Raw genomic sequence first — 24,016 nt, forward strand, 5'->3', positions numbered from 1 at the left:
CCAGAAGTGGCCAATCAGTACCTAACAGAGCTGTCCTCCCCCTGTTTCTGGCATTTGGCCCTTGGTCCTAGGCTGAGGTCAGGACCTGCTTGCTTCCCTAAGGGCCAGGAAGCTCTGGGCTCCAGACTCATGGGTAGGGGCAGGGATACAGTTCCTTTTACTAATACCCTCAGCATAATCTGTGGGTCCCTGCTGTGCTCTCCCCGCCTCCTGGGCACCCTCAAAGAAATCAAGGCCCCACCAATCTCCACGGAGAGACAGGCAGATATGAGGGATATAGAAACAAGGGGGTTTAGAGAACCGTTCCTTCCAGAAGGCTAGAGTGGCACTGACCTTGATCAGGGAGCTCACAACAATGGCACCAGCGTTGACCATGGGGTTGTGGGGGATTCCTAGGGAAACACAAACCACCCAGATTCAGCCACTGTGCAAAACCTCCTTTGCAGCCTGCCCACTCTACAGTGTAGAGAGGAAAAGATTTCTTTGCTGGTGAGGATGGAATGACAGAGCCAATCAGGAAGGGCAGAGAAACACACACACACCCTTGAGGGGGTGGCATAGAAAGGGGGCAGCTCTGAGTCAGGTCTGAGCCCAGGGAGTGCTCACCTTCCTCATTGAGGGAGAGTTTGTTGTAGCGCAGGCCGCTGGGCTCCTTGCCCACGAACTTGTGCACGTAGTCAGTGCCTAGGGTGCTTATGGAAATGGCATAGGTGAGGGGCTTCACACAGGACTGCAGGCAGAAGGGGATCTTTGTGTTGCCCACCGAGTGCCTGGAGGCAGATAGGTGCCATGAGAGAGGTAGGACTGTGCTCTGCCCTGTGCCCTCCCCGCCTCCTCACGAAGCATCTCACCGCTGACCATCCACAGTGCACAGGGAGACACCCCACAGGTCTGGATTTGACTTGGCCAGCTGAGGGATGTAGGCCGCCACCTGGGTACGAGTGGGTAGAGAAAACAGAGACTGGATGGAGTCATGGGTGTGGAGAGGCGGAATAGAACTGAGGTTCAGGGTCAGGAGAATCTTTTAGATAAAAGCTAAAATTCTGCTTCTACCAGGCAAAAGGGTTCCCTCCTGCCTGTTTTTCCTAAAGACACCCAAGCCTTAAGTCCTGGAAGATCTTAACTTGCTGTCACCCGACTCCTGTAGAGCTGGTAGTAAAGCCCATGGAAGGTACAAAGAGAATTCTGGAGTCAGCTTCCCTTTTCTGTTCTTAGTCTCAGTTACCCTATAGGTCTCTTTCAAAGTTCTGTTGAATCCTTTTGTCAACTCTCTCTCTCAAAACATCAGATTCCCTCACCTGCTCTAGAAACCACAGGTAAAACACATAAAGCCTTTGTCCCCATTTTTAGAGGTTCTGCTCCTCATCTTTCATCCATTGGATTCCCAGCCCCAGGAAGTCTAGGAGAAGCAGGGTGTATCTAGCCCAGAGCCCTTGCCCCTCCCCTCAGTCCCCTGGCCCTCACTTTGCCTCCTGTGAGCTCTTTGGCATCCTCAAAAATGCGGTCCACGTGGCTCGTGAACTCCTCAAAATCAGGAATGACAAACTTCTTTCGGAATGCCTGGGTCAGGAGCACAATGTTGCTGCTCACACACCTGGATCCCAGACACGATTGGGTTAGGGGGCTGGAGAGATGCAGCTGGGATTTACTCTGAAGCCATGGAAGTGGGAATAAAGAACGTGTGAGTGGTCATCAGGTTTGGGGCCAACAGCTGTGTAACCTTCGGCACATCACCTGACCTTTCTGGGTTTCAAGTTTCTTTGCCTTGGAAATGAGGGGTTGTAATGATATGGAAAGAGATCCCAAGACAGTGTCTTGGGATAGGAGAAAAAAAAAAAAAAAACCTGAGTAATATTTCACCTCTATATTTGAAATCTTAAATTATACAAGTGTATTTACATGTATTCCTATATGTAAGTAAACGCATAGGACACTATCTAGAAGATAGCTAGTAATCTGCTAACAGTGTTTACTTCTGGGAAGAGACTGGGACTGGCAACAGGGAAAGGAGAGCAGGTATTTCTCTGTTGTTTGAACTTGTATCATGAGTAGATGCATAGCCATGTGTTACCTATGTAATAAATAATGCAATTAAGTGAGGGGTTGAATTATGCAATGCCCGGGATCCCTCCCTGCCATTAAAGTCTATGTCCACAGAACAGTTTTGAGAGTGGTGCCCATGTTTCCAGGGCCCTCACTTTCGGAAGAGATCTCGGTCCAAGAGGCCACCACTGCTGGACTCTCGAACCCTGCGGCGCATCTGGCTCATGCAGTCCCGGAGCCTGGGATCTGACGTCTGCAGTCCGGTAGCCTTCAGTGCCTTCAGGGGAAAGAAGCCTGGTAAGGTCAGCTACAAGGACAATAATGCAATCCTAACAGTCTTTCCCAATGGATAACAATCAGTGCAACCCCAACTACCCCAACAAGTGGAATAAATGGATTTGCAGACTAAGAAAGGATGTAACAGCTTTGAAGGCTAATGGGGTTTTCCACCCTTTTTCATCAAGGCAGCTGATTTCTGAACCCCTTGGGTCAAATCCCAAACCAAGAAGATGGGCTGAGTCAGAGATGGGATTGCTGCATCAGCCTATGCCTCTGCTATCATCAGCTATTTTTCATCCTCATGAAGCAGCTCGTTAGCTGCCCCGTTCTTGTCCCACCTTCCTTTACCCAGTTTCCAGAGATCCTAAGGGGTTTGTCTTCTGTGAAGGTAGAGAGGAACTTACAGTAGTGAACTTGTGGATAGGGATTCGTTCCTGTCCCTCAGCAACTGTGTAGAAGAGAAGATCACCCAGGCGGGACAGCATGCCACTTTCTGACGGATCACTGTTGAGGGGGCAGAGACAGGGGAGGAGGACAGGAACCTGAGAATTGCTCTCTGTTCCTCCTCTTAGAACAAGGGCTTATCAATAGGTAGGTGTCCTTAGACTCCACCTTCTCCCTGAACCATCTGATCTATCCCTGTAATTCTGACTTTACATAACTACCTTGAGAAGTCTTTTTCGGGGGGGGGGGGGCGGTGTACCAGCATCATGTAGAAGTACCCAGACCAGAGACTGAATCTGAGCCACAGCTGTGGCAACACTGGATCCTTTATTTGTTATATGTTCCCAGGATAGGGGTCGAATCAGCACAGCAGCTGCTGGCCTACGCCACAGCAATTCGAGATCTGAGCCATGTCTGTGACCTACACCACAGCTCATGGCAATGCTGGATCCTTAACCCACTGAGTAAGGCCAGGGATCGAATCTGCATCCTCATGGATACTAGTCAGGTTCATAACCTGATGAGCCACAACGGGAACTCCCAAAGTTGTGCCCCTTATAGCTGTGTGATCTGAATATGGGTAGTAAATCAGGTTATTTAATGCAGCTGAACCTGCTTCCTCATCTGTAAAATAAGTATAGTGGTGTCTGTTTCACATGGGTAATGTGAGGCTTAATTTAAATTTTCTTTTTGCTTTTTTTTTTTTTTTGCTCTTTAGGGCCGTACTCATAGCATAAGGAAGTTCCCAGGCTAGGGGTCGAATTGGAGCTGTAGCCCCTGGCCTACGCCACAGCAACACCAGATCCGAGCCACGTCTGTGACCTACATCACAGCTCACAACAACTATTTGAGATCTAAGACCCTTCAAAACTCTAGACTCAACAATTTCACCTCCAGGTATTTATCGTATAAGTGTATTCACATCCTATAAGGTAATATATTCAAGGCTATTCATTGCATTGTTAGTAACACTGGGAACAACCTAAATGTGCAACAAGAAAATGGTTAGGTGGAGTTCCCGTTGTGGTGCAGCAGTTAACGAATCTGACTAGTAACCATGAGGATGAGGGTTTGATCCCTGGCCTTGGTCAGTGGGCTAAGGATCTGGGCGTTGTGCTTGTAGCACCTTGGGTTGCTCCAGTGGCGAGGTTTGATCCCTGGCCTGGAAACCTCTGCGTGCTGCAGACTCAGCCAACCACCCCCCCACCAAAAAAAATAGAAAAATGATGGCATGCTTTAATGATATGGAATGATCTTTAAGATGTAATAATAACTAAAAAAAAAGCAAGATTTAGAACAGTGTTTATAGAATGGCACTATTTATGCTTAAAAGGGAAAAAATAAGAGTTCCTGCTATGGTGCAATGGGATCAGCGGCATCTCTGCAGTGCCAGGATGCAGGTTCAATCCCTGGCAGGTGCAGTAGGTTAAAGGATCCAGCATTACCAGCCTACTCCACAGCCACAGCCATAAGGAATCCAAGCAGCATCTGTGACCTACACCACAGCTCACGGCAACGCCAGATCCTTAACCAACTGAGCGAGGCCAGGAATCAAACCTGCATCCTCATGGATACTAGTTGGGTTCATTACTGCTGAGCCATAACAGAAACTCCCTTGATTTTCTTCTTGATACTCTATTTACCTTGTTTTTCTTCCTTTTTTTTTCTTTTTTGGCCATACTTGTGGCATATGGAAGTTCCCAGGCTAGGGACTGAATCTGAGCCTCAGCTGTGACCTATGCCACAGTTGCAGCAATGCTGGATCCTTAACTCATTGCCCCCGGCTGGGGACTGAACCTGCACCATCACATAGGCAACACTGGATCCTTAATCCACTGCATCACAGCAGGAACTCCCCTTGTTTATCTTTAATAATTAGAAGTAAATATTTAAAAAACCCAATAACTTCAGTAACAGGGTGTTTTCTCTTTACTGTCCTTGTCCACCAAGAACACACTCATGATGTCATACTCCCAGAACCCATCTCCCTTCATGCTCTCAACTGCTGCCCAAGGGAGCATCAGTCCAAGGCCTTTACCAAGAAGTCCCTAAGAGCACAGGCAGCAATAGGCAGGTGGATCAAGGTTCCTGAAAACAGTTCTATCACTTTACTCCACTGGATAAGGAAAGGTCTGTGTGAAGGAATCAGGGATACGGCTTGCTTTCCATCCCTCAGAAGGTATGAGAGTGAGGGAGATTAAGCCTTTGCTCTATTTCATCACCATTTCTCCCAAAGTGATTATTTGGGAAAAGTTGGGGTAGAGTAGACCAGGAGAGAGAAGCCTTGTTCTTTAAATGTTCTGTATCTCCTTGAGAAGAGGCTGATGGAAAAATACAGCATAATAACAAAATTTTTTTTTTTTTTTTTTTTTTTTTTTTGTCTTTTTGCCTTTTCTAGGGCTGCTCCTGAGGCATATGGAGGTTCCCAGGCTAGAGGTCTAATTGGAGCTGTAGCCACCGGCCTACGCCAGAGCCATAGCAATGCGGGATCCGAGCCTCATCTGCAGCCTACACCACAGCTCACGGCAACGCCGGATCCTTAACCCACTGAGCAAGGCCAGGGATTGAACCTGCAACCTCATGGTTCCTAGTTGGATTCGTTAACCACTGAGCCACGACGGGAACTCCAATAACAATTATTAATAATAAATAATACTTTATTGGTCTGTTACCTGTCAGCAGGATAGGGACTCCAGTGATGGTGAGGAAGAGGACAGAGTAGTCTATCTGGCTACTTTAATTATGATGTGCGTGTCTTTCTGAATGTCCTTAGTAGATATCAGTGACCTGGGAGATGGTCCATTTCCCAATAGAGCAGGAGCTACTTGGACAGTATTTATGTTGGCTTTTGGGGAGGACAAAATTTCCTGCCCAGGTCCATTTCTGTGGTCTCAAAGAGACTCAGCCACCAAGTGTTGCTGGGTGGTCGGGGAGAGAGTTGCAGCCTCTCCCGCAGAGTAAGAGCACAAGGGAAGCGCACTCTTTAAATCAGGGAGCCTGAGCAGCATATATAAGGACTCTGATCCGCTCTGGTTTGGGAAATCTGCGTCTTATGATTTTTTTTCCCCCATTATAAAGATTTTCCTGTATGACTAGGTCACTTTGTGTGTACAGCAGAAATTGACAGAACATTGTAAATCAACTATAATAAAAAATTTGTAATGAAAAAGATTTTTCTTATTCAAAGACCAATTGGAGAACCACCCTTATTCTACAGATTAGGGAGCCCTGATAACGCACACCCCCAACACGTACGCAAACGACATACGCACACACCTGCGCACCAGTAATACACAAGCATCACACATTACACACCAAAACACAAACCACTCACAGACCCCAAAACATCAGGACTAGAGGTAGGCTGTTCCATATCCATGCATCCCCTAAAATACACTCGAGGACCGGGGAGGAGTGAAGGGTGAGGGGTGCGGTGAGCACACGGCTCTGCCCTCAGACACGTGCACCAAGCAACACTCCGCGCCCCCCCCCCCCCGCGCTCCCAATTAAGTACGCACCTTGGACATGCACCATTCCGAGGACCGACCTGCCCAAACGCCCTCCCGGGCAGACGGCACGTTACCGCCCGAGTGCGGCGGACCCAAAGCCCCAATTCTAAAGGAAAAGGCATCGCAGGCCAATAAACGAGGAGAGAAGGAAGATGCGATGCGCTTCTGGGGGAAGGGGACTCAGAAACTAGTGAGAACGACAGTGGGAGTGGGAGCGAGCCTGTCCCCTGACCCTGCCCAGCAAGCCTTACTGATCCTGGTGCAGCGGCTGGTGGCTGTGCGGAGTCTCCCTGCCCTGCGCCGCGGCCTCACTGAGGTGGTGCCGGACGCCCCCGCCAAGGAGAGGGCTCCGGCTCAGGTGACCCCAGCCTCTCTGCCGGCAGTGACTGCCGGCCCGGCTCAGTGCATTCTGCAGAGCTTTCATAGAGCGCATCCCCCTAGACCGCCGCCGGCTCGGCTAGAGCGCCCAGGGCGTCTGAGCGGTGGCTGGAGGGAGGGGCGGAGGAATCGTGGACCAGGTGGGGGTAGTTCTGCGAGGGAGTGCAGAGCTTGGGAGGTGCGGAGGCGGCGCCCAGTGAGTGGCGTTGAAGAAGGAGGAGGGACTGGTTCCTCCAAGGCTCCAGCCACTGCCAGGTGCACTCAATCCCACCGATAAAGGGAATCGGTGAGGAGTGAGCTAGATGGAAAAATACCAAAAAGGTTGTAAAGGCTAGCTTGAAAGGGGCGGTGCCTGAGAGTTGGGATGGACAGTGTTCGTGTCCAATCGTTGAGGAAGCAAAAATCTTGGGGGCGGAGAAAAGATGAGGCTACCCAATGAAAACAAGGGGGTGTGCCGTTCGCAAAAGCCGGTGGATTCCTCCGCGCACCCGCCCTCTGCGGCGGGTCTCTCGTGCAGCCGCTGAGGGCGGGAAAGCTGAGGTGAGGCAGCTCGAAGGGCGAGGACGCGGTGGCGTCAGGACGATGGAGTTCTCGGAGAGAGAGGAGAAGCGTTCTTCTTTGCACTTGGAGAAGCATGAGCTCTGTTCAAGAGGCTTTTTAGTGACCTTCGACATTCGAAGGCCAGAACCCGCCCTTAATAACCCGCCTCGTAGTGCGGCGTGGAGGCCAAACGAACGTCTATTCTCCAGCACGCAGTGTTGGTGAGTGAGGAGTCAGATGGCTGGAAATTACCCCAACCAGGAGCAGCCCCCCCCCGCCCCCGAGCGCTTCAGTGAAATCAGGAGGCCGCGAAAAAAGACACCCTGGGTTGCTTGGTTGCCTGGCTTCTCGTTTTATTTCTACCAGTTATTTGGGGACTGCTTAAAACTTAGGTATTCTTAACCTTGAGCCTGTAAACATTTTATAAACAGTTTGGTGCTCTGTCAATTTTAGCTGTTTTAATTGCTTGCTGTATTCATCACGGGCAGAAAAGATAGACAAAAAGAATTTTGAAAACTAAGCACATTTAGGAATCTTATCATTGGTAACGAGGAGAGCATTCACCTCTATCTTTACACTGTCTCACACAGCATCTGTAGTTTGTAGGAGCTCGTTGAAATAACAGCTATTATGGCGCATCAACCACTTGGTTGGTCTGTCTCTTCTTCTTACTGGAGACCTGCAGATTAGGTTATTAGTCCCGTTCTGAAGATGAGGAAACTAAGACTCCAAAATTGACTTATTTGAATAAGACAAACCCAGCTAAGTACCAGGGCCAGGAATCAGATCCAAGTCACTGACTACAAGGCTCTCTCCATCATGCTGCACTTCCCAAAATTAACCATTGAATTATCCCAGGAAATGAGCTAGTTTCTGAATGAGGCATTTAGGTGGAAGCAACAGTACTGAGAGTTGTCTAGAGGCTGGCAGTATCACAGAATGCTGCCTTTCGTTTTGTTTTTGGGTTAACATGAGCATCAAAGGGGGGAAAAAAGGAATTGCCTTTTGGCCTAGAGGTTAAGGATTCTTTGTTACTACTGTGGCTTGGGTTAGATCCCTGGCCCTGGAATTTCCGCATGTGGCCTGCATGGCCAAAAAAATAAGATAAATGAGTACTAGGGGCAGCTGTGAGAAAATCAAAATCTTTCTCTGGTGTGTTCTGTAGAGAGGGAGTTCTCCTTTGGCTTGGTTAGGGTTGGAGGGTTTATTTGATTTGAAATCAGGTGGAGTGACTTTTTGCTTTTGTTTGTTTTTCCCTTCTCTAGTCATTCGCTAATGTGCACAATCCATTCTCCTATAGGTGAGACTAATTCTGGGACCCCACCTTACTCTGGCTGTCTTTGGCTTTGCCCATGACTTAAGAAAGTTCTGAGTCTTAATACTTGGTATATACTTGGGCCAGCATTAATTTTTCCAAATGTAGCAGGCTAATCTTACCCTTGTTTCATAGGAATGGTAGTTCTCTGAAGCTTTTTGAGCTGTCAAGAGAAAGATAACAAATGTTAAGGAATTTCTAAACATTACCTGGAAGGTATTTGCTTCTTTTTTATTTCCTACCCGTTGCCTTTTTTTCTTTCTTTCTTTTTGAATGGCCTTACCCACTGTATACCAGGGCCAGGAATTGAATCTGAGCTGCAGCTGAGACCTTTTAATCCACTGCAGCTGGCCAAAGATTGAACCCGTGCCTTTGATGTGACCCAGGCTGCTGCAATTGGATTCTTAACCCATGTGTCATAATGAGAACTTCTCTCTTCTCCCTGTTTTTTTGAATTAGCTTTAATTGTAGTTAGTAATGAGTTCCTCCCTTTCTCCCCACATCTCTCAGATGTAGAAACTGGTTGGGTAGTGAAGAAAATCTACCTGTAGAAGGGAAGGCTCTTTGTGGAGAGAGCTAGCCCTCAGCTGCACTTTGACCTTTGGACTGATTCTTTCACTATAATATAGCTGCCTTTGCATGAGGATGGAACGTGAACTGGTGACTTGAGAGGCCCACAGGATTTTGTAAAGTATAAGATATTCAAGGAGAACAAGTTTGTCATCCCAGGTGGTTCTGGGCAATATCAAGCTCTTTGTTTTGTTTGTTTCTAATTCGAAAAGGACCTAGCTAGTTAAATGTGTACAAAAGTACTAGCCAACTGTGACATGGCCAGCTAGACATGAGGCTTTTCATAAGTGAAGGAAAACTCGTAAGTGAAGGAAAACTCTTTCAAGTATCTCTAATGATATTTTTTTTTAGGTCACACTCTGGTTGTGCTAGAATTTTGTGGTGTATGGGAGAGGAATGGTCTTAACGATTTCGAATCCCTAAATCAGAGTAGCTATATCATCTGTAGTAAATATTGGAAACTTGATGCTTACATGTTTAGAGGATTTTATTTGTTATGATTTAGAGACTCCCATTTGTTCTATTCTTTAGATTGTAGTTAGTCTTTTTTTTTTTTTTTTTTTTTTTCTTTTTATGGCCTCACCTGCAGCATATAGAAGTTCCCAGGCTGAGGTTGAATCGGAGCTGCACCTGCAGTCCTATGCCACAGCAACACCAGATCTGAGCTGCATCTGTGACCACACTGCAGCTTGCGGTAATGCCAGATCCTTAACCCACTGAGTGAGGCCAGGGATCGAACCTGGATCCTCACAGAGACTATGTCATTTTCTTAACCCACTGAGCCACAACAGGAACTCATGTTAGAATCTTAATTTGTCCAAGTAAAAGATTATTTTACATGAATTTTTTTATTAGTCTTTGTTCTGCTGATGTTACTATTGGTGCACATTCCTTCCTGTCTTAAGTTTCTCCATTTGTAAAAAATAATCTTATATTTTACCCATTAGAGACAAGTATTGGAAGCTCTGAAATAATCATCTTCCACTCATTTATTGAATATTTATTCATTTGTCTATAGTATACCAGGCCTACTAAGAAATCCAGAAATTAAAAAAAGTTTCTGATTATTGGAAAAAATGAGAAAGCCAGTGTTGGACTTCCTGGTTGTGGCTCAGCAGGTTAAGAATCGAACTAGTAGGAGTTCCCGTCGTGGCTCAGTGGTTAACGAATCCGACTCGGAACCATGAGGTTGTGGGTTCAATCCCTGGCCTTGATTAGTGGGTTAAGAATCCTCTGTTGCTGCAGGCTGCAGCATAGGTGGTGTTGTGATTGTGGTGTAGGCCAGCAGCTGAAGCTCTGATTCAACCTCCAGCCTGGGAAATTCCATATGCCGAAGATGTGGCACTAAAAAGAAAAAAAAAAAAAAAGCGATTGAGAGAAAGCCAGTGTTTAAAATTTCTAAAGAAAAATGCTGAGATGAAGAGATATGCAGAAGGAACTATAAAAAAAAAGGCACCTAACCAGGCTCAGCAGGTGAAGGGTAGCTGTGATAAAGGGGGGGGCCTTCAGGGATGTTGGGTGATTGGATTCAATTTTTTTTTCTTTTTAGGGCCACACCCATGGCATGAGGAGGTTCCCAGGCTAGGGTTCTAATTGGAGCTATAGCTGCCAGCCTACACCACAGCCACAGCAACACAGGATCCGAGCCACATCGGCAACCTACACCACAGCTCACAGCAATGCTGGATCCTTAACCCACTGAGCGAGGCCAGGAACCCAACCTGCAACCTCATGGTTCCTATCGTGGTGAACTCCCTGGATTCGATTTTTACGGAATGAGAGATGTTTGCAGGGAGATGAGAAAGGCATGGTAGGCAGAGGGCTCTGCAAGAACAAACATCCGTAAGAGAAACTTTTGAGGGACTCTAGATTAAGTTTGGTTAGAGGTAAAGTTTGTTTGGGAGTGAGAATGTGTGGACCAGTGAAGCTGAGGATGTATTGGGGACTGCATTATGAAAAGTTTTGAATATTATGATAAGAGTTCCTGTGTGGTTCAGTGGGTTAAGAATCCTGCGTCGTCACTGCAGTGGCTTGGATTGCTGCTGTGGCTTGAGTTCAGTCTCTGGCCCAGGAACTTTCACATGCCTCAGGCACAGACAAAACAAAACAAACAAACTAAAAATTCAGGCAGGCCTAAAGGCATCTTTTAAGTAAATCTTTTAAAGCTTCTCAGTATCACTTAAACTCAACACCCCACTGCTTCACAAAGAAACCTTCAATTTCCTGCCATTACACTCATGACCCACATCTGTCCCTCCAGATGCTAGTGAAGAGAAATCCTTCCTCCATTCTCAGGTTAATCTACTTTGGTCTATTTTTTCAACTTACTCCTCCCTAATAACTCCATCCTTCAACATTTACATATGCTTAGGTCTCTGCCGTCTTAAGAAACAGCCACTATATTTTGCCTCCTTTTGTGTGTGTCATTAAAATATATTTCAATTAAGTAGCTTTATGTAATTCAGATTTTTCATCAACACTGCACTTTTTTCTTTGTTTTTTTTGAATACTTCTTTTTTCTTTAAAAATTTTTAAAATTTATTTATGGCCACACCTGCGGCATATGGAAGTTCCTGGGCCAGGGTTCGAATCTGAGCTGTAGCTGTGACCTAGAGCAACACCAGATCCTTAACTCCCCTGCACTGGGCTGGGGATCAAACCCTTGCCTCTGCAGCAACCCAAGCCACTGTAATTGGATTTTTTTGTTGTTGATCTTGTTGCTTTCTAGGGCCACATCCAGGGCATATGGAAGTTCCCAGGCTAGGGGTTGAATTGGAGCTGTAGCTGCTGGCCTACATCACAGCCACAGCAACAGCAGATCTGAGCTCCATCTTTGACCTATATCACAGCTCATGGAAACATCAGATCCTTTAACACACTGAGTGGGACCAGGAATCGAACCCCAGTCCTCATGGATACTAGTCAGATTTGTTTTGGCTGAGCCACAACAGGAACTTTTGCAGTTGAATTCTTAACCCACTGTGCCACAGCAGGAACTCTTCTTTTTCAAATAGAGACATAATTGATATATTTTTACTCTTATCTGTATTCCTTCCACCACCAAGATTTTTGAAAAAAGTTGTTAGACCTACCACATTTTCTTTTTTGGCTGTACCTGCAACATATGGAAGTTCCTGGGCTAGGGAACTAATCCGAGCCACAGCTGCGACCTAAACCAGAGCTTGTGGCAACACCATATCCTTAACCTGCTGTGCCACAGTGAGAACTCTTCAGACCTATCATTTTTTTTTTTTAATCCTCACTTATTATTTATTATGGTAAAACTAAACTGGTGTTGCCATTATGTTGCTTAGGAATCATAGGTTTTGAAGTTTTAAGTTTCTCCCAAGTGGGGGAAGAGAGGAATTAGGAGAATGGGAGTTACCATATACACACCACTTTATAAAACAGATAATTAACAAGAACTTATTGTATATCACAGGGAAGTAGTTCGTAATAACCTTTATGGGAAAAAAGAATGTGTATAGGAGTTCCTGTTGTGGCGCATCAGAAACGAATCCAACTAGGAAACAGGAGGTTTGGGTTTGATCCCTGGCCTTGATAGGTGGGTTGGGCAAAAAGGCAAAAAAAACAAAAATAAATAAATAAATCAACTATACTTCAGTACAATTAAAAATATAAATCACAGCCACCAAATAGATTAATAGGCTTAAACTGCTAAGACATCAGTAATAAGCATATGTATTTGAATAGGATTTAGATTCTGGCTGGAGCACTATGGTGCTGGCACATTTATTTTTGGCACATATATTTTAACTTGATGTTAGACCTTCATGGAGTAAATGACATTTCGTATAAGTTCACATGTATCTATGATCTATTCCAGTATGCTTTGTTTTGTTTTGGTTTTGGCCATGCCTGTGGCATATGGAAGTTCTCAGGCTAGAGGGCGAACCCTTGTCACAGCAGCGACTTAAGCTGCTGCAGTGACCATGCCTGATCCACTAGGGAACTCCCCAGTATGCTTTCTTTTTTTTAATTTTTGTTTTTTTAGGACTGCACCTGCAGTATATGAAAGTTTTTTTTTTTTTTTTTTTTTTTTTTTTGCCTTTTCTAGGGCCACTCCCGAGGCATATGGAGGATCCCAGGCCAGGGGTCTAATTGGAGCTGTAGCCGCTGGCCTACACCAGAGCCATAGCAACGCAGGATCTGAGCCGCATCTGCGACCTACACCACAGCTCATGGCAACACTGGATCCTTAACCCACTGAGCAAGGCCAGGGATCGAACCCACAACCTCATTGTTCCTAGTTGGATTTGTTAACCACTGCGCCACGATGGGAACTCCGGTATATGGACGTTCTTAGCCTCAGGGTCAAATTGGTGCTACAGCTGCCAACCTACACTACAGCCATGCCAGATCCGAGCTGTACCTGCTACCTACACCACAGCTCACGGCAACACGGTATCCTTAACCCACTGAGGCCAGGGATTGAACCCTTGTCCTCATGGATACTAGTCGGTTCATTACTGCTGAGCCACGAGGGGAACTCCCTCAGTATGCTTTCTTTTTTTTATTTTGTCTTTTTTAGGGCCGAACCCACAGCATATGGAGGTTCCCATGCTAGAGGTCTAATCAGCGCTGTCCAGCCACAGCAACGCAGGATCCAAGCTGCATCTGCAACCTACACCACAGCTCACACCAATGCTGGATCCTTAACCCACTGAGCAGGGCCAGGGATTGAACCCACCACCTCATGGTTCCTAGTCGGATTCATTAACCACTGAGCCACGATGGGAACTCTCCCAGTATGCTTTCTTAATTCCTCTTTGGGTTAGCACAAACTTAATTTTTATAGGACTGAATGTAAATATGAGCATGTAAAAAAGTCACAATATTTTCATCACCAATGGTCAGATTTATGGTGTCTAATACATACTTTATTTTGCCAAATAATGTATCCTGTAATTTGGTTTCTCTGATGTCCATAGAAATAGATTATAGCAGGTCTGAGTCATTATAGATGCTAAAAGAATGTAGATTTTGCTAAAGTTCATTAAAGATTTTAAAAAGCTCTTCGTAGACTAAAGATAATTTGAAAGGATTTGAAACAGCAACAAGAAAAAACCTTCAGAGCGTGATAGATAGCATTTTAATACTTTTTTGGTCTTTTTAGGGCCACATGTGGAGGGTCCCAGGCTAGGGTCAAATCGGAGCTGCAGCTGCCAGCCTACACCACAGCCACAGCAACACTGGATCCTTAACCCACTGAGCGAGACCAGGGATTGAACCTGCATCCTCATGGATGCTAGTCAGATTCATTTCCGCTTAGCCACGACAGGAACACCTGATACTTTTTTTTTTTAAACTTAAAGATTATGAAAGATATTTTCAGAATCTTATATTACCATATAGTGAACAAAAACATTCTCTGAAAGACTTAGGTAAAATTGGGAGTTCCTGTTGTGGCGCAGGGGAAACAAATCCGACTAGGAACCATGAGATTTCGGGTTTGATCCCTGGCCTCGCTCATTGGGTTAAGGATCTGGCATTGCCGTGAACTCTGGTGTAGTTTGCAGACATGGCTCAGATCTGGCGTGGCTGTGGCTGGCGCTGTAGCTCTGATTTGACCCCTAGCCTGGGAACCTCCACATGCCTCGGGTGTAGCCCTGAAAAGACCCAAGACCAAAAAAAAAAAAAAAAAAAAAAAAAAAACTAGATAAAATTAATTTTTAACTACACTTATCTACTTGAACACTCCATAAGCCATAATTTCTCAAGATCTTAGGTAATTTGAAATTTTTTTACATCATCCACTTTTGCCTTCAGTTGTTAAAACTTGTTACAGCTCTGTGGTCTTTGGGAAATTTTTAGATCAAACAATTTTAGATTATCAGGTAATTTATATAGTAACTACCACTTAGATAAGACGTTTTCAGAGCTAAGTATATTTACTCACTGATTTACGTTTATTATTCCAGTCCACTTTATGGTTTTCTTTTTGTCTTTTTAGCCATTTCTTGGGCCGCTCCCTCGGCATATGGAGGTTCCCAGGCCAGGGTTTGAATCAGAGCTGTAGCTGCTGGCCTACGCCAGAGCCACAGCAACGAGGGATCCAAGCCGAGTCTATGACCTACACCACAGCTCACGGCAACGCTGGGTCGTTAACCCACTGAGCAAGGGCAGGGATCGAACCCACAACCTCATGGTTCCTAGTCGGATTCGTTAACCACTGCGCCACGATGGGAACTCCTCCAGTCCACTTTAATTAAATGAAAAAATCACAAAAAAGTACAGAAGTTGGAGTTCCCGTCGTGGCTCAGTGGTAATGAACCTGACTAGCATCCATGAGGACTCAGGTTTGAGCCCTGGCCTCCCTTAGTGGGTTAAGGATCTGGCGTTGCCCTGAGCTGTGGTGTAGGTTGCGGAGGTGGCTCAGACCCATGTTGCTGTGGCTCTGGCATAGGTCAGCAGCTGTAGCTTCAGTTGGACCCCTAGCCTGGGAGCCTCCACATGCCACAGGTGTGGCCCTAAAATGCAAAAAAATAAAAAAATAAAAAAATAAAGTTGCCAAATACATTTATGATATATGAAAATGATTAACTGCTGTTTCATGAGAATTATTTAATACTGAAATTGGAAGGAAGTAATACTATGTATAAATTTCTGTGATAGTTACTGACAATACTGGTACTTGATTTCAAATTTTTCTGAAATATCTTAGTTTTGATTTGCCTAATTCTTATTCCTGTATTTATAGCAGAGTTACATGATTTAAAAACTATTTAAGAAACTTCATGGGATTACAGGGTTTAACAGAATTTTATTATGCAGCATATAAGCTCAAGCAGGAAAAAATACAGGTCATAACACTTATCAAATAGCTCATTACTAGGACCATTTTCTTTTAAAATTTTATGCATCTGGTTCAAAATTCAAAAGGTACAAAAGGGCATATAATGAAGTCACCCTCCTACTTTTTTTTTTTTCTTTCTTAAAGCCTTTACTTTTTGAGACATGACAGAAAAAATCTTACAGGTACACATGGAAAATACATGATCACAGTTGAAAGTGAAGACAATCTAATCAGAAAGCTTTTACTCCTGTCAGCTAATGCTGAAGCTGAAGTTCTGCGTATGACATGCTGCAGGGCTAGGAATGGTAATTAATATTCCTCGCCTTCTTCCTCTCCCTCTCCCTCAACAGAATCCTCACCAACCTTCTCATAATCCTTCTCAAGGGCAGCCATGTCCTCACGGGCCTCAGAAAACTCTCCTTCCTCCATGCCCTCACCCACATACTAGTGAACAAAGGCACACTTGGCATACATCAGGTCAAACTTGTGGTCCAGGCAAGCCCAGTCCTCAGCGATGGCTGTGGTGTTGCTCAGCATGCACACTGCCCGCTGTACTTTGGCCAGGTCTCCGTCAGGCCACCACAGTGGGGGGCTGGTAATTAATGCCAACCTTGAAGCCAGTGGGGCACCAGTCCACAAACTGGATGCTGCGCTTGGTCTTGATGGTGGCAATGGCGGCATTGATGTCTTTGGGAACCACGTCACCACGGTACAATAGGCATCAGGCCATGTATTTACCATGGTGAGGGTCGCATTTCACCATCTGGTTGGCTGGCTCAAAGCAAGCATTAGTGATCTCTGCTACAGAAAGCCGTTCCTGGTAGAACAGCAGGGGCGTATGTGGCCAGAGAGAAATGGATGCGGGGGTAGGGCACCAGATTGGTCTGGAATTCTGTCAGATCAACATTCAGGGCCCCACACCCTCCTACTTCTATTTCCTTACTACCCACTTTATCTCCTGAGCAGCGAACGTTATTATTTGTTTTCTATATATCCTTCCAGATCTATTTTATTCATGTCTAAGCAACTATATTTTTTCCTCTTTTACACAAATGGTAACATACTATAAGCACTGTTTTATATTTTTCCTTAAATTTTTTTTTTTACTACGCATCTTGGAGAACCTTCCAAATCAGTTTGTAATGTGCTTCCTTTTATGAGCTATGTTGTATTGCATTGTCTGGATATATCATTATTTTAAAAGTCCCCAATTGGTGAATATTTATATTCCATCTTTTGTTATTATTACAATGACCTTATTTCTTGGTTTCTTTGGAACAGTCTCAGCTATGCCAGTTATCCCAGCTTAAACATTTCTTGTGCCCTCTTTCTCCGTAATAGTGTCCCAGTTTCGACAAAACAATGTTTTATGGTTAGCTTAGCTATTATAATGCCACAGTGAATGAGATTATGTATCTTTTTACTTTGCAGGTTTGCAAATAATTTGTAGATTAAATTCCTAGAAGAAGAATTTCTGAGTCAATTCTACTTCTAAGAATTATATGCATTATTATATAATGTATAATGTATTATTATATACATTCATAATTTTGATAGGTGTTGCCATATTGCCTTCCATGTTGGTCATACTATTTTATAGTCTCACTGGCAATTAGGAGAATACTTATTTTCCCACTCTCACCTCAGTTCATTATCACTTTTGTCTTTCCAAAAGGTTTAAAATGGTATCTGTTATTTTTATTTTACTTTTTAAAAATTACTGATGAGGTTGAGCATCTTTTTATATTTATAAAAATTTTGTTGGAGTTCCCGTCGTGGCGCAGTGGTTAACGAATCCGACTAGGAACCATGAGGTTGTGGGTTTGATCCCTGCCCTTGCTCAGTGGGTTAACGATCCGGCGTTGCCGTGAGCTGTGGTGTAGGTTGCAGACGCGGCTCGGATCTTGCGTTGCTGTGGCTCTGGCGTAGGCCGGTGGCTACAGCTCTGATTCAACCCCTGGCCTGGGAACCTCCATATGCCGCGGAAGCGGCCCAAGAAATGGCAAAAAGACAAAAAAAAAAAAAAAAAAAAAAAAATTGTTGATTTACAATGTTCTGTCAATTTCTGCTATAAAGTGACTCAGTTATATATATATATACACATTCTTTTCCTCACATTAGCCTCCATTATGTTCCATCACAAGCGATTATTCAGTTCCCTGTGTTATTTACAGCAGGATCTCATTGCTTATCCACTCCAAATGGTATAGTTTGCATCTAACCCCCAAATCCCTGTCTATCCCACTTCCTCCTCCTCTGCTTTGACAACCACAAGTCTGTTCTCCATGTCCATGTGTTTCTTTCTTTTCTGTAGATAGGTTCATTTGTGCCATGTATTAGATTTCAGCTATAAGTGATATCATATGATATTTGTCTTTCTCTTTCTGACTTCACGTGGTATGCAAGTCTCCAGTTCTGTCCATGTTGCTGCAAATGGCATTATTTTGATCTTTTTTATAGCTGATTAGTATTCTATTTTGTATATGTACCACGTCTTCTTAATCCAGTCATCTATTGATGGACTTTTAGGTTGTTTCCATGTCTTAGCTATTGTGAATTGTGCTTCAGTGAATGCAGGGGTGTATATATCATTTTCAGTGAAAATTTTGTCTAGATATATGCCCAGGAATGGGATTGCTGGATCATATGATAGGTCTATATTTAGTTTTCTGAGGTACCTCCATAGTGTTTTCCGTAGTGGTTTTACCAATTTATATTCTCACCAACAGGAGGGTTCCCTTTTCTCTACACCTTCTCCAGCATTTGTTATTTGTGGACTTACTAATTTTGGCCATTCTGAACCATGCGAAGTGGTACCTCATTGTAGTTTTGATTTGCATTTCTCTAGTGATTAGTGATGTTGAACATTTTTTCATGTGCTTGTTGGCCATCTGTATGTCTTCTTTGGAGAAATGTCTATTCAGGTAGATCTTCTATACATTTTTCTTTTCTTTTCTTTTTTTTTTTTTTTTTTTTTGCTGTTGATCTGTATGAGTTGTTTGTATATTTTGGAGATTAGGCCTTTCTCAGTTGCACCGTTTGAAACTATTTTCTCCTATTCTGTAGGTTGTCTTTTTTTTTTTTTTTTTTTAATGGTTTCCTTTGCTGTGCAAAAGCTTGTCAGTTTGATTTGGCCTCATTGGTTTATTTTTGTTTTTATTTCTGTTGCTTTGGGAGACTGACCTAAGAAAACATTTGTGTGGATAATGTCCCAGAATGTTTTGCTTATGTTCTCCTCTAGGAGTTTGATGGTGTCTTGTCTTATATTTACGTCTTTAAGCTATTTTGAGTTTATTTTTGTGCATGGTGTGAGGGTGTGTTCTAGTTTCACTGATTTACATGCAGCTGTCCAGTTTTCCCAGCACCACTTGCTGAAGAGACTATCTTTTTCCCATTTTATATTCTTGCCTCCTCTGTCAAAGATTAATTGACCATAGGTGTCTGGGTTTATTTCTGGGTTCTCTATTATGTTCCCTTGGTCTGTATGTCTTTTTTTGTACCAGAACCACACTGTCTTGATTACTGTAGCTTTATAATATTCTCTGAAATCTGGGAGAGTTATGCCTTCTGCTTGACTTTGGTTCCTCAGGATTGCTTTGGCAATTCTGGGTCCTTTATGGTTCCATATTAATTTTTAGATTGTTTGTTCTGGTTCTATGAAAAATGTCATGGGTAATTTGATAGGGATCGCATTGAATCTGTAGATTGCCTTGGGTAGTGTGGCCATTTTAACGGTATTCTTCCAATGCAGGAGCATGGAATGTCTTTCCATTTCTTTGAATCCTCTTTAATTTCCTTGATTTATGTTTTATAATTCTCATCATATAAGTCTTTCATCTCCTTCGTCAGGTTTATTCCTAGGTGTTTAATTTTTTGGGGTGTGATTTTAAAAAGTATTGTATTTATATTCCTTTTCTAATATTTCATTGTTAGTATACAGAAATGTAACCAATTTCTGAATGTTAATCTTGTATCCTGCTGTTTTGCTGAATTCATTGATCAGTTTGAGTGGTTTTTAATGTGGAGTACTTAGAATTTTCTATATATAGTATCATGTCATCTGCATAAAGTGGCAGTTTTACCTCTTCTTTTCCAGTTTGGATACCTTTTATTTCTTTTGTTTGTCTGATTGCTGCAGCTAGAACTTCCTACTATGTAGAATAAAAGTGAGAGTGGGCATCCTCATCTCATTCCAGATTTTAGTGGGAAGGCTTTCAGCTTTTCTCCTTTGAGTTTTATATTGGCTGTGGGTTTGTCATAAATGGCTTTTATTATGTTAAGGTATGTTCCCTCTATACCCACTTTGGTAAGAGTTCTTATCATGAATGGATGTTAGATTTTGTCAAATGCTTTTTCTGCATCTATTGACATGATTATGTGGTTTTTGACTTTTATTAACTGGTATATGATGTTGATTGATTTGTGTGTGTTGAACCATCCTTGTGGACTTAAGATGAATCTCACTTGGTTGTGGTGAATGATCATTTTTATATGTTGTTAAATTCGGCTAAAGTTTTGTTGAATTTTTGCATCTATATTCATCAAAGATAATTGGCCTATAATTTTCTTTTTGGTAGTATCTTTGTCTGGTTTTGGTATTAGGGTAATTGTGGTTTCATAAAATGTCTTTGGGATTATTCCTTTCCCTTCAACCTTTTGGAAAAATTTAAGAAGGATGGGTATAAGTTCTTTTTGTTATTCTTGGTAGAATTTGCATGTGAAGCCATTTGGTCCTGGATTTCTGTTTGTAGGGAGTGTTGTTATTATATATTTAATTTCTTTTCTTTTTTTTTCTTCTTTTTTTCTTTTTTAAGGCCACAGCCATGGCATATGGAGGTTACCAGGCTAGGGGTCTAATTGGAGCTATAGCTATAGGCCTACACCACAGCCACAGCAATGCAGGATCTCAGCGGTGTCTGTGACCTACACTGCAGCTCACAGCAATGCTGGATCCTTAATTTACTGAGCAAGGCTAGGGATTGAACTGCAACCTCATGGTTCCTAGTTGGATTCATTTCCTCGGAGCCACAATGGGAACTCCACATATTCAGTTTCATTTCTAGTGCTCAGTCTATTCTGTTGATCTATTTCTTGATTCAGTTTTGGCGGGCTCTAAGTCTCTAGAAAGTTGTCCATTTCTTCTAGGTTGTCAAATTTTTTGGCATGTAATTGTTCATAGTATTCCCTTAGTTCTTTGTATTTCTGCAATATCCGTTGAGATTTCTTTTATTTTTCCTTTCCCTTTCCTTCCTTTCCTTTGCTTTCTTGCTTGCTTTAGATCCACCCATGGCATATGGAGGTTCCCAGGCTAGGGGTTGAATCAGAGCTGTAATTGCTGGCCAATGCTAGATCTGAGGGGAATCTGTACCTGCACCACAGCTCATGGCAATGCCAGATCTTTAACCCACTGAGCGAGGCTAGTGATTGAACCTTTGTCCTCATGGATACCAGTCAGATTTTTCCCACTGAGCCATGATGGAAATGCCTCATTTCTTACTCTGAGTTCTTTCTCTCCTCTTGTTGAGTCTGGCAAGAGATTTGTCAATTTTGTTTACCCTTTCAAAAAACCAGCTGTTGTTTTTATTGATTTTTTTTCTATTTTTTATTTTTTTTAATTTAATTTTATTTATTTATTTATTTTGTCTTTTTGCTATTTCTTCGGCTGCTCCCACGGCATATGGAGGTTCCCAGGCTAGGGGTCGAATCGGAGCTGTAGCCACTGGCCTACACCACAGCAACGTGGGATCCAAGCCGTGTCTGCAACCTACACCACAGCTCACGGCAACGCCGGATCCTTAACCCACTGAGCAAGGGCAGGGACTGAACCCGCAACCTCATGGTTCCTAGTCGGATTCGTTAACCACTGAGCCACGACGGGAACTCCTTTTTTCTATTTTTTAAATCCTATTTTATTGATTTCCTCTCTGATCTTTATGGTTTCTTTCCTTCTGCTGACTTTAGGTTTTGTTTGTTCTTTTTTTCTAATTGTTTTAGGTGGTGGGTTAAGTTGTGAATTTGAGATTTTTTTTTTTTTTTGGCTTTTTAGGGCCACACTTGAGGCATATGGAGGTTCCCAGGCTAGGGGTCTAATTGGAGCTACAGCTGCCAGCCTACACCACAGCCACAGCAATGTAAGGTCCAGGCCACATCTGCGACCTACACCACAGCTCATGGCAATGCCGGATCCTTAACCCATTGAGCAAGGCCAGGGATTGAACCTGCAACCTCATGGTTCCTAGATGGATTCATTTTCACTGTGCCACAATGGGACCTCTGAGATTTTCTTTTTTGAGGAAGGCCTGTATTGCTGTGAACTTCCCTCTAAGAACTGCTTTTGTGGCATCCCATAGATTTTGATTGGTTGTGTTTTCATTATCATCTGTCTCGAGGTATTTTTTAATTTCCCTTTTGATTTCCTTGTTGGCCTAGTGGTTTTTTAGTAGCATGTTGTTTTGTCTCCATGTGATCAGTTTTTTTCTCATTTCTTTTCCTGTGGTTGATTTCTAGAGTCATGCCATTGTGGTCAGAGAAGATACTTGAAATAAGTTCTATACGCTTAAGTTTGTTAAGATTAGTTTTGTGCCCCAGTATGTGGTCAGTCTTTGAATGTTCCATGCTCACTTGAATATATATTCTGACGTTTTTGGATATAATGTCCTGAAAGTATCAATTAAGTTTAAACTTTTCTATTGTGTCATGTAGGAACTTGGTTGCCTTATTGATTTACTGTCTAGAAGATCTGTCCATTGATGTGAGTGGGGTTTAAAGTCTCCTATTGTGTTCCCATCAATTTCTCCTTTTATGTCTGTTAGTATTTGTTGTATGCATTTGGGTACCCCTATATTAGGGGCATATATATTGATGAGTGTAATATCCTATTCTTGAATGGATCTTATTATCATTAAATAGTGTCCTTCTTTGTCTTTTTTTATGAGCTTCATTTTATTTATTTATTTATTTATTTTTTGGTTTTTTTTGTTGTTTTTTTCTTTTTTCTTCTTTTATTTTTTTAAATAATTTTTTATTTTCCCACTGTACAGCAAGGGGGTCAGGTTATCCTTACATGTGTACATTACAATTACATTTTTCCCCCCACCCTTTGTTCTGTTGCAATATGAGTATCTAGACAAAGTTCTCAATGCTATTCAGCAGGATTTCCTTGTAAATCTATTCTAAGTTGTGTCTGATAAGCCCAAGCTCCCGATCCCGCCCACTCCCTCCCCCTCCCATCAGGCAGCCACAAGTCTCTTCTCCAAATCCATGATTTTCTTTTCTGAGGAGATGTTCATTTGTGCTGGATATTAGATTCCAGTTATAAGTGATATCATATGGTCTTTGTCTTTCTGGCTCATTTCACTCAGTATGAGATTCTCTAGTTCCATCCATGTTGCTGCAAATGGCATTATGTCATTCTTTTTTTATGGCTGAGTAGTATTCCATTGTGTATATATACCACATCTTCCGAATCCAATCATCTGTCGATGGACATTTGGGTTGTTTCCATGTCCTGGCTATTGTGAATAGTGCTGCAGTGAACATGCGGGTGCACGTGTCTCTTTTAAGTAGAGTTTTGTCCGGATAGATGCCCAAGAGTGGGATTGCGGGGTCATATGGAAGTTCTATGTATAGATGTCTAAGGTATCTCCAAACTGTTCTCCATAGTGGCTGTACCAGTTTACATTCCCACCAACAGTGCAGGAGGGTTCCCTTTTCTCCACAGCCCCTCCAGCACTTGTTATTTGTGGATTTATTAATGATGGCCATTCTGACTGGTGTGAGGTGGTATCTCATGGTAGTTTTGATTTGCATTTCTCTTATAATCAGCGATGTTGAGCATTTTTTCATGTGTTTGTTGGCCATCTGTATATCTTCTTTGGAGAAATGTCTGTTCAGGTCTTTTGCCCATTTTTCCATTGATTGATTGGCTTTTTTGCTGTTGGGTTGTATAAGTTGTTTATATATTCTAGAGATTAAGCCCTTGTCGGTTGCATCATTTGAAACTATTTTCTCCCATTCTGTAAGTTGTCTTGTTGTTTTCTTTTGGGTTTCCTTTGCTGTGCAAAAGCTTTTCAGTTTGATGAGGTCCCATGGGTTTATTTTTGCTCTAATTTCTGTTGCTTT

General features: G+C 43.1%; 3 protein-coding genes across 11 annotated transcripts in view; 2 read left to right on the forward strand and 1 right to left on the reverse strand.

Annotated features, from left to right (window-relative positions):
- Positions 1-2,340, forward strand: part of SPRYD4 (SPRY domain containing 4) — a 10,682-nt gene extending 8,342 nt beyond the window's left edge. For both annotated transcript variants that reach the window (XR_002344303.2, XR_014803377.1), the window contains one exon: positions 2,190-2,340. The gene's annotated coding sequence lies outside the window, so the exon portion shown is untranslated. The remainder of the gene's footprint in view (positions 1-2,189) is intronic.
- Positions 1-6,991, reverse strand: part of GLS2 (glutaminase 2) — a 13,320-nt gene extending 6,329 nt beyond the window's left edge. For 2 of the 5 annotated variants that reach the window (XM_084956008.1, XM_021092890.2), the window contains exons 1-8: positions 6,527-6,991; positions 6,285-6,381; positions 2,727-2,826; positions 2,199-2,320; positions 1,465-1,594; positions 852-931; positions 607-770; positions 334-392 (exon numbers count right to left, since the gene is read on the reverse strand). In XM_084956008.1, the coding sequence (XP_084812134.1) occupies positions 334-392; positions 607-770; positions 852-931; positions 1,465-1,594; positions 2,199-2,320; positions 2,727-2,807 (636 nt within the window). In that variant the 5' untranslated portion in view covers positions 2,808-2,826; positions 6,285-6,381; positions 6,527-6,991. Of the gene's footprint in view, positions 1-333; positions 393-606; positions 771-851; positions 932-1,464; positions 1,595-2,198; positions 2,321-2,726; positions 2,827-6,284 lie in introns of all 5 variants that reach the window. The other 3 variants (XM_003481629.5, XM_005663887.4, XM_021092889.2) reach the window with 2 other exon arrangements.
- A 165-nt stretch (positions 6,992-7,156) lies between these two features.
- Positions 7,157-24,016, forward strand: part of RBMS2 (RNA binding motif single stranded interacting protein 2) — a 112,158-nt gene continuing 95,298 nt past the window's right edge. For all 4 annotated transcript variants that reach the window (XR_014803355.1, XR_014803356.1, XM_021092892.2 and 1 more), the window contains exon 1: positions 7,157-7,414. The gene's annotated coding sequence lies outside the window, so the exon portion shown is untranslated. The remainder of the gene's footprint in view (positions 7,415-24,016) is intronic.

This window comes from Sus scrofa, chromosome 5 (assembly GCF_054392235.1).
Source record: "Sus scrofa isolate SSC_HxYL_T2T_F1_AM1 chromosome 5, Sscrofa_HxYL_maternal_Yorkshire_Landrace_v2.0, whole genome shotgun sequence".
Taxonomy (NCBI): Eukaryota; Metazoa; Chordata; class Mammalia; order Artiodactyla; family Suidae; genus Sus; species Sus scrofa.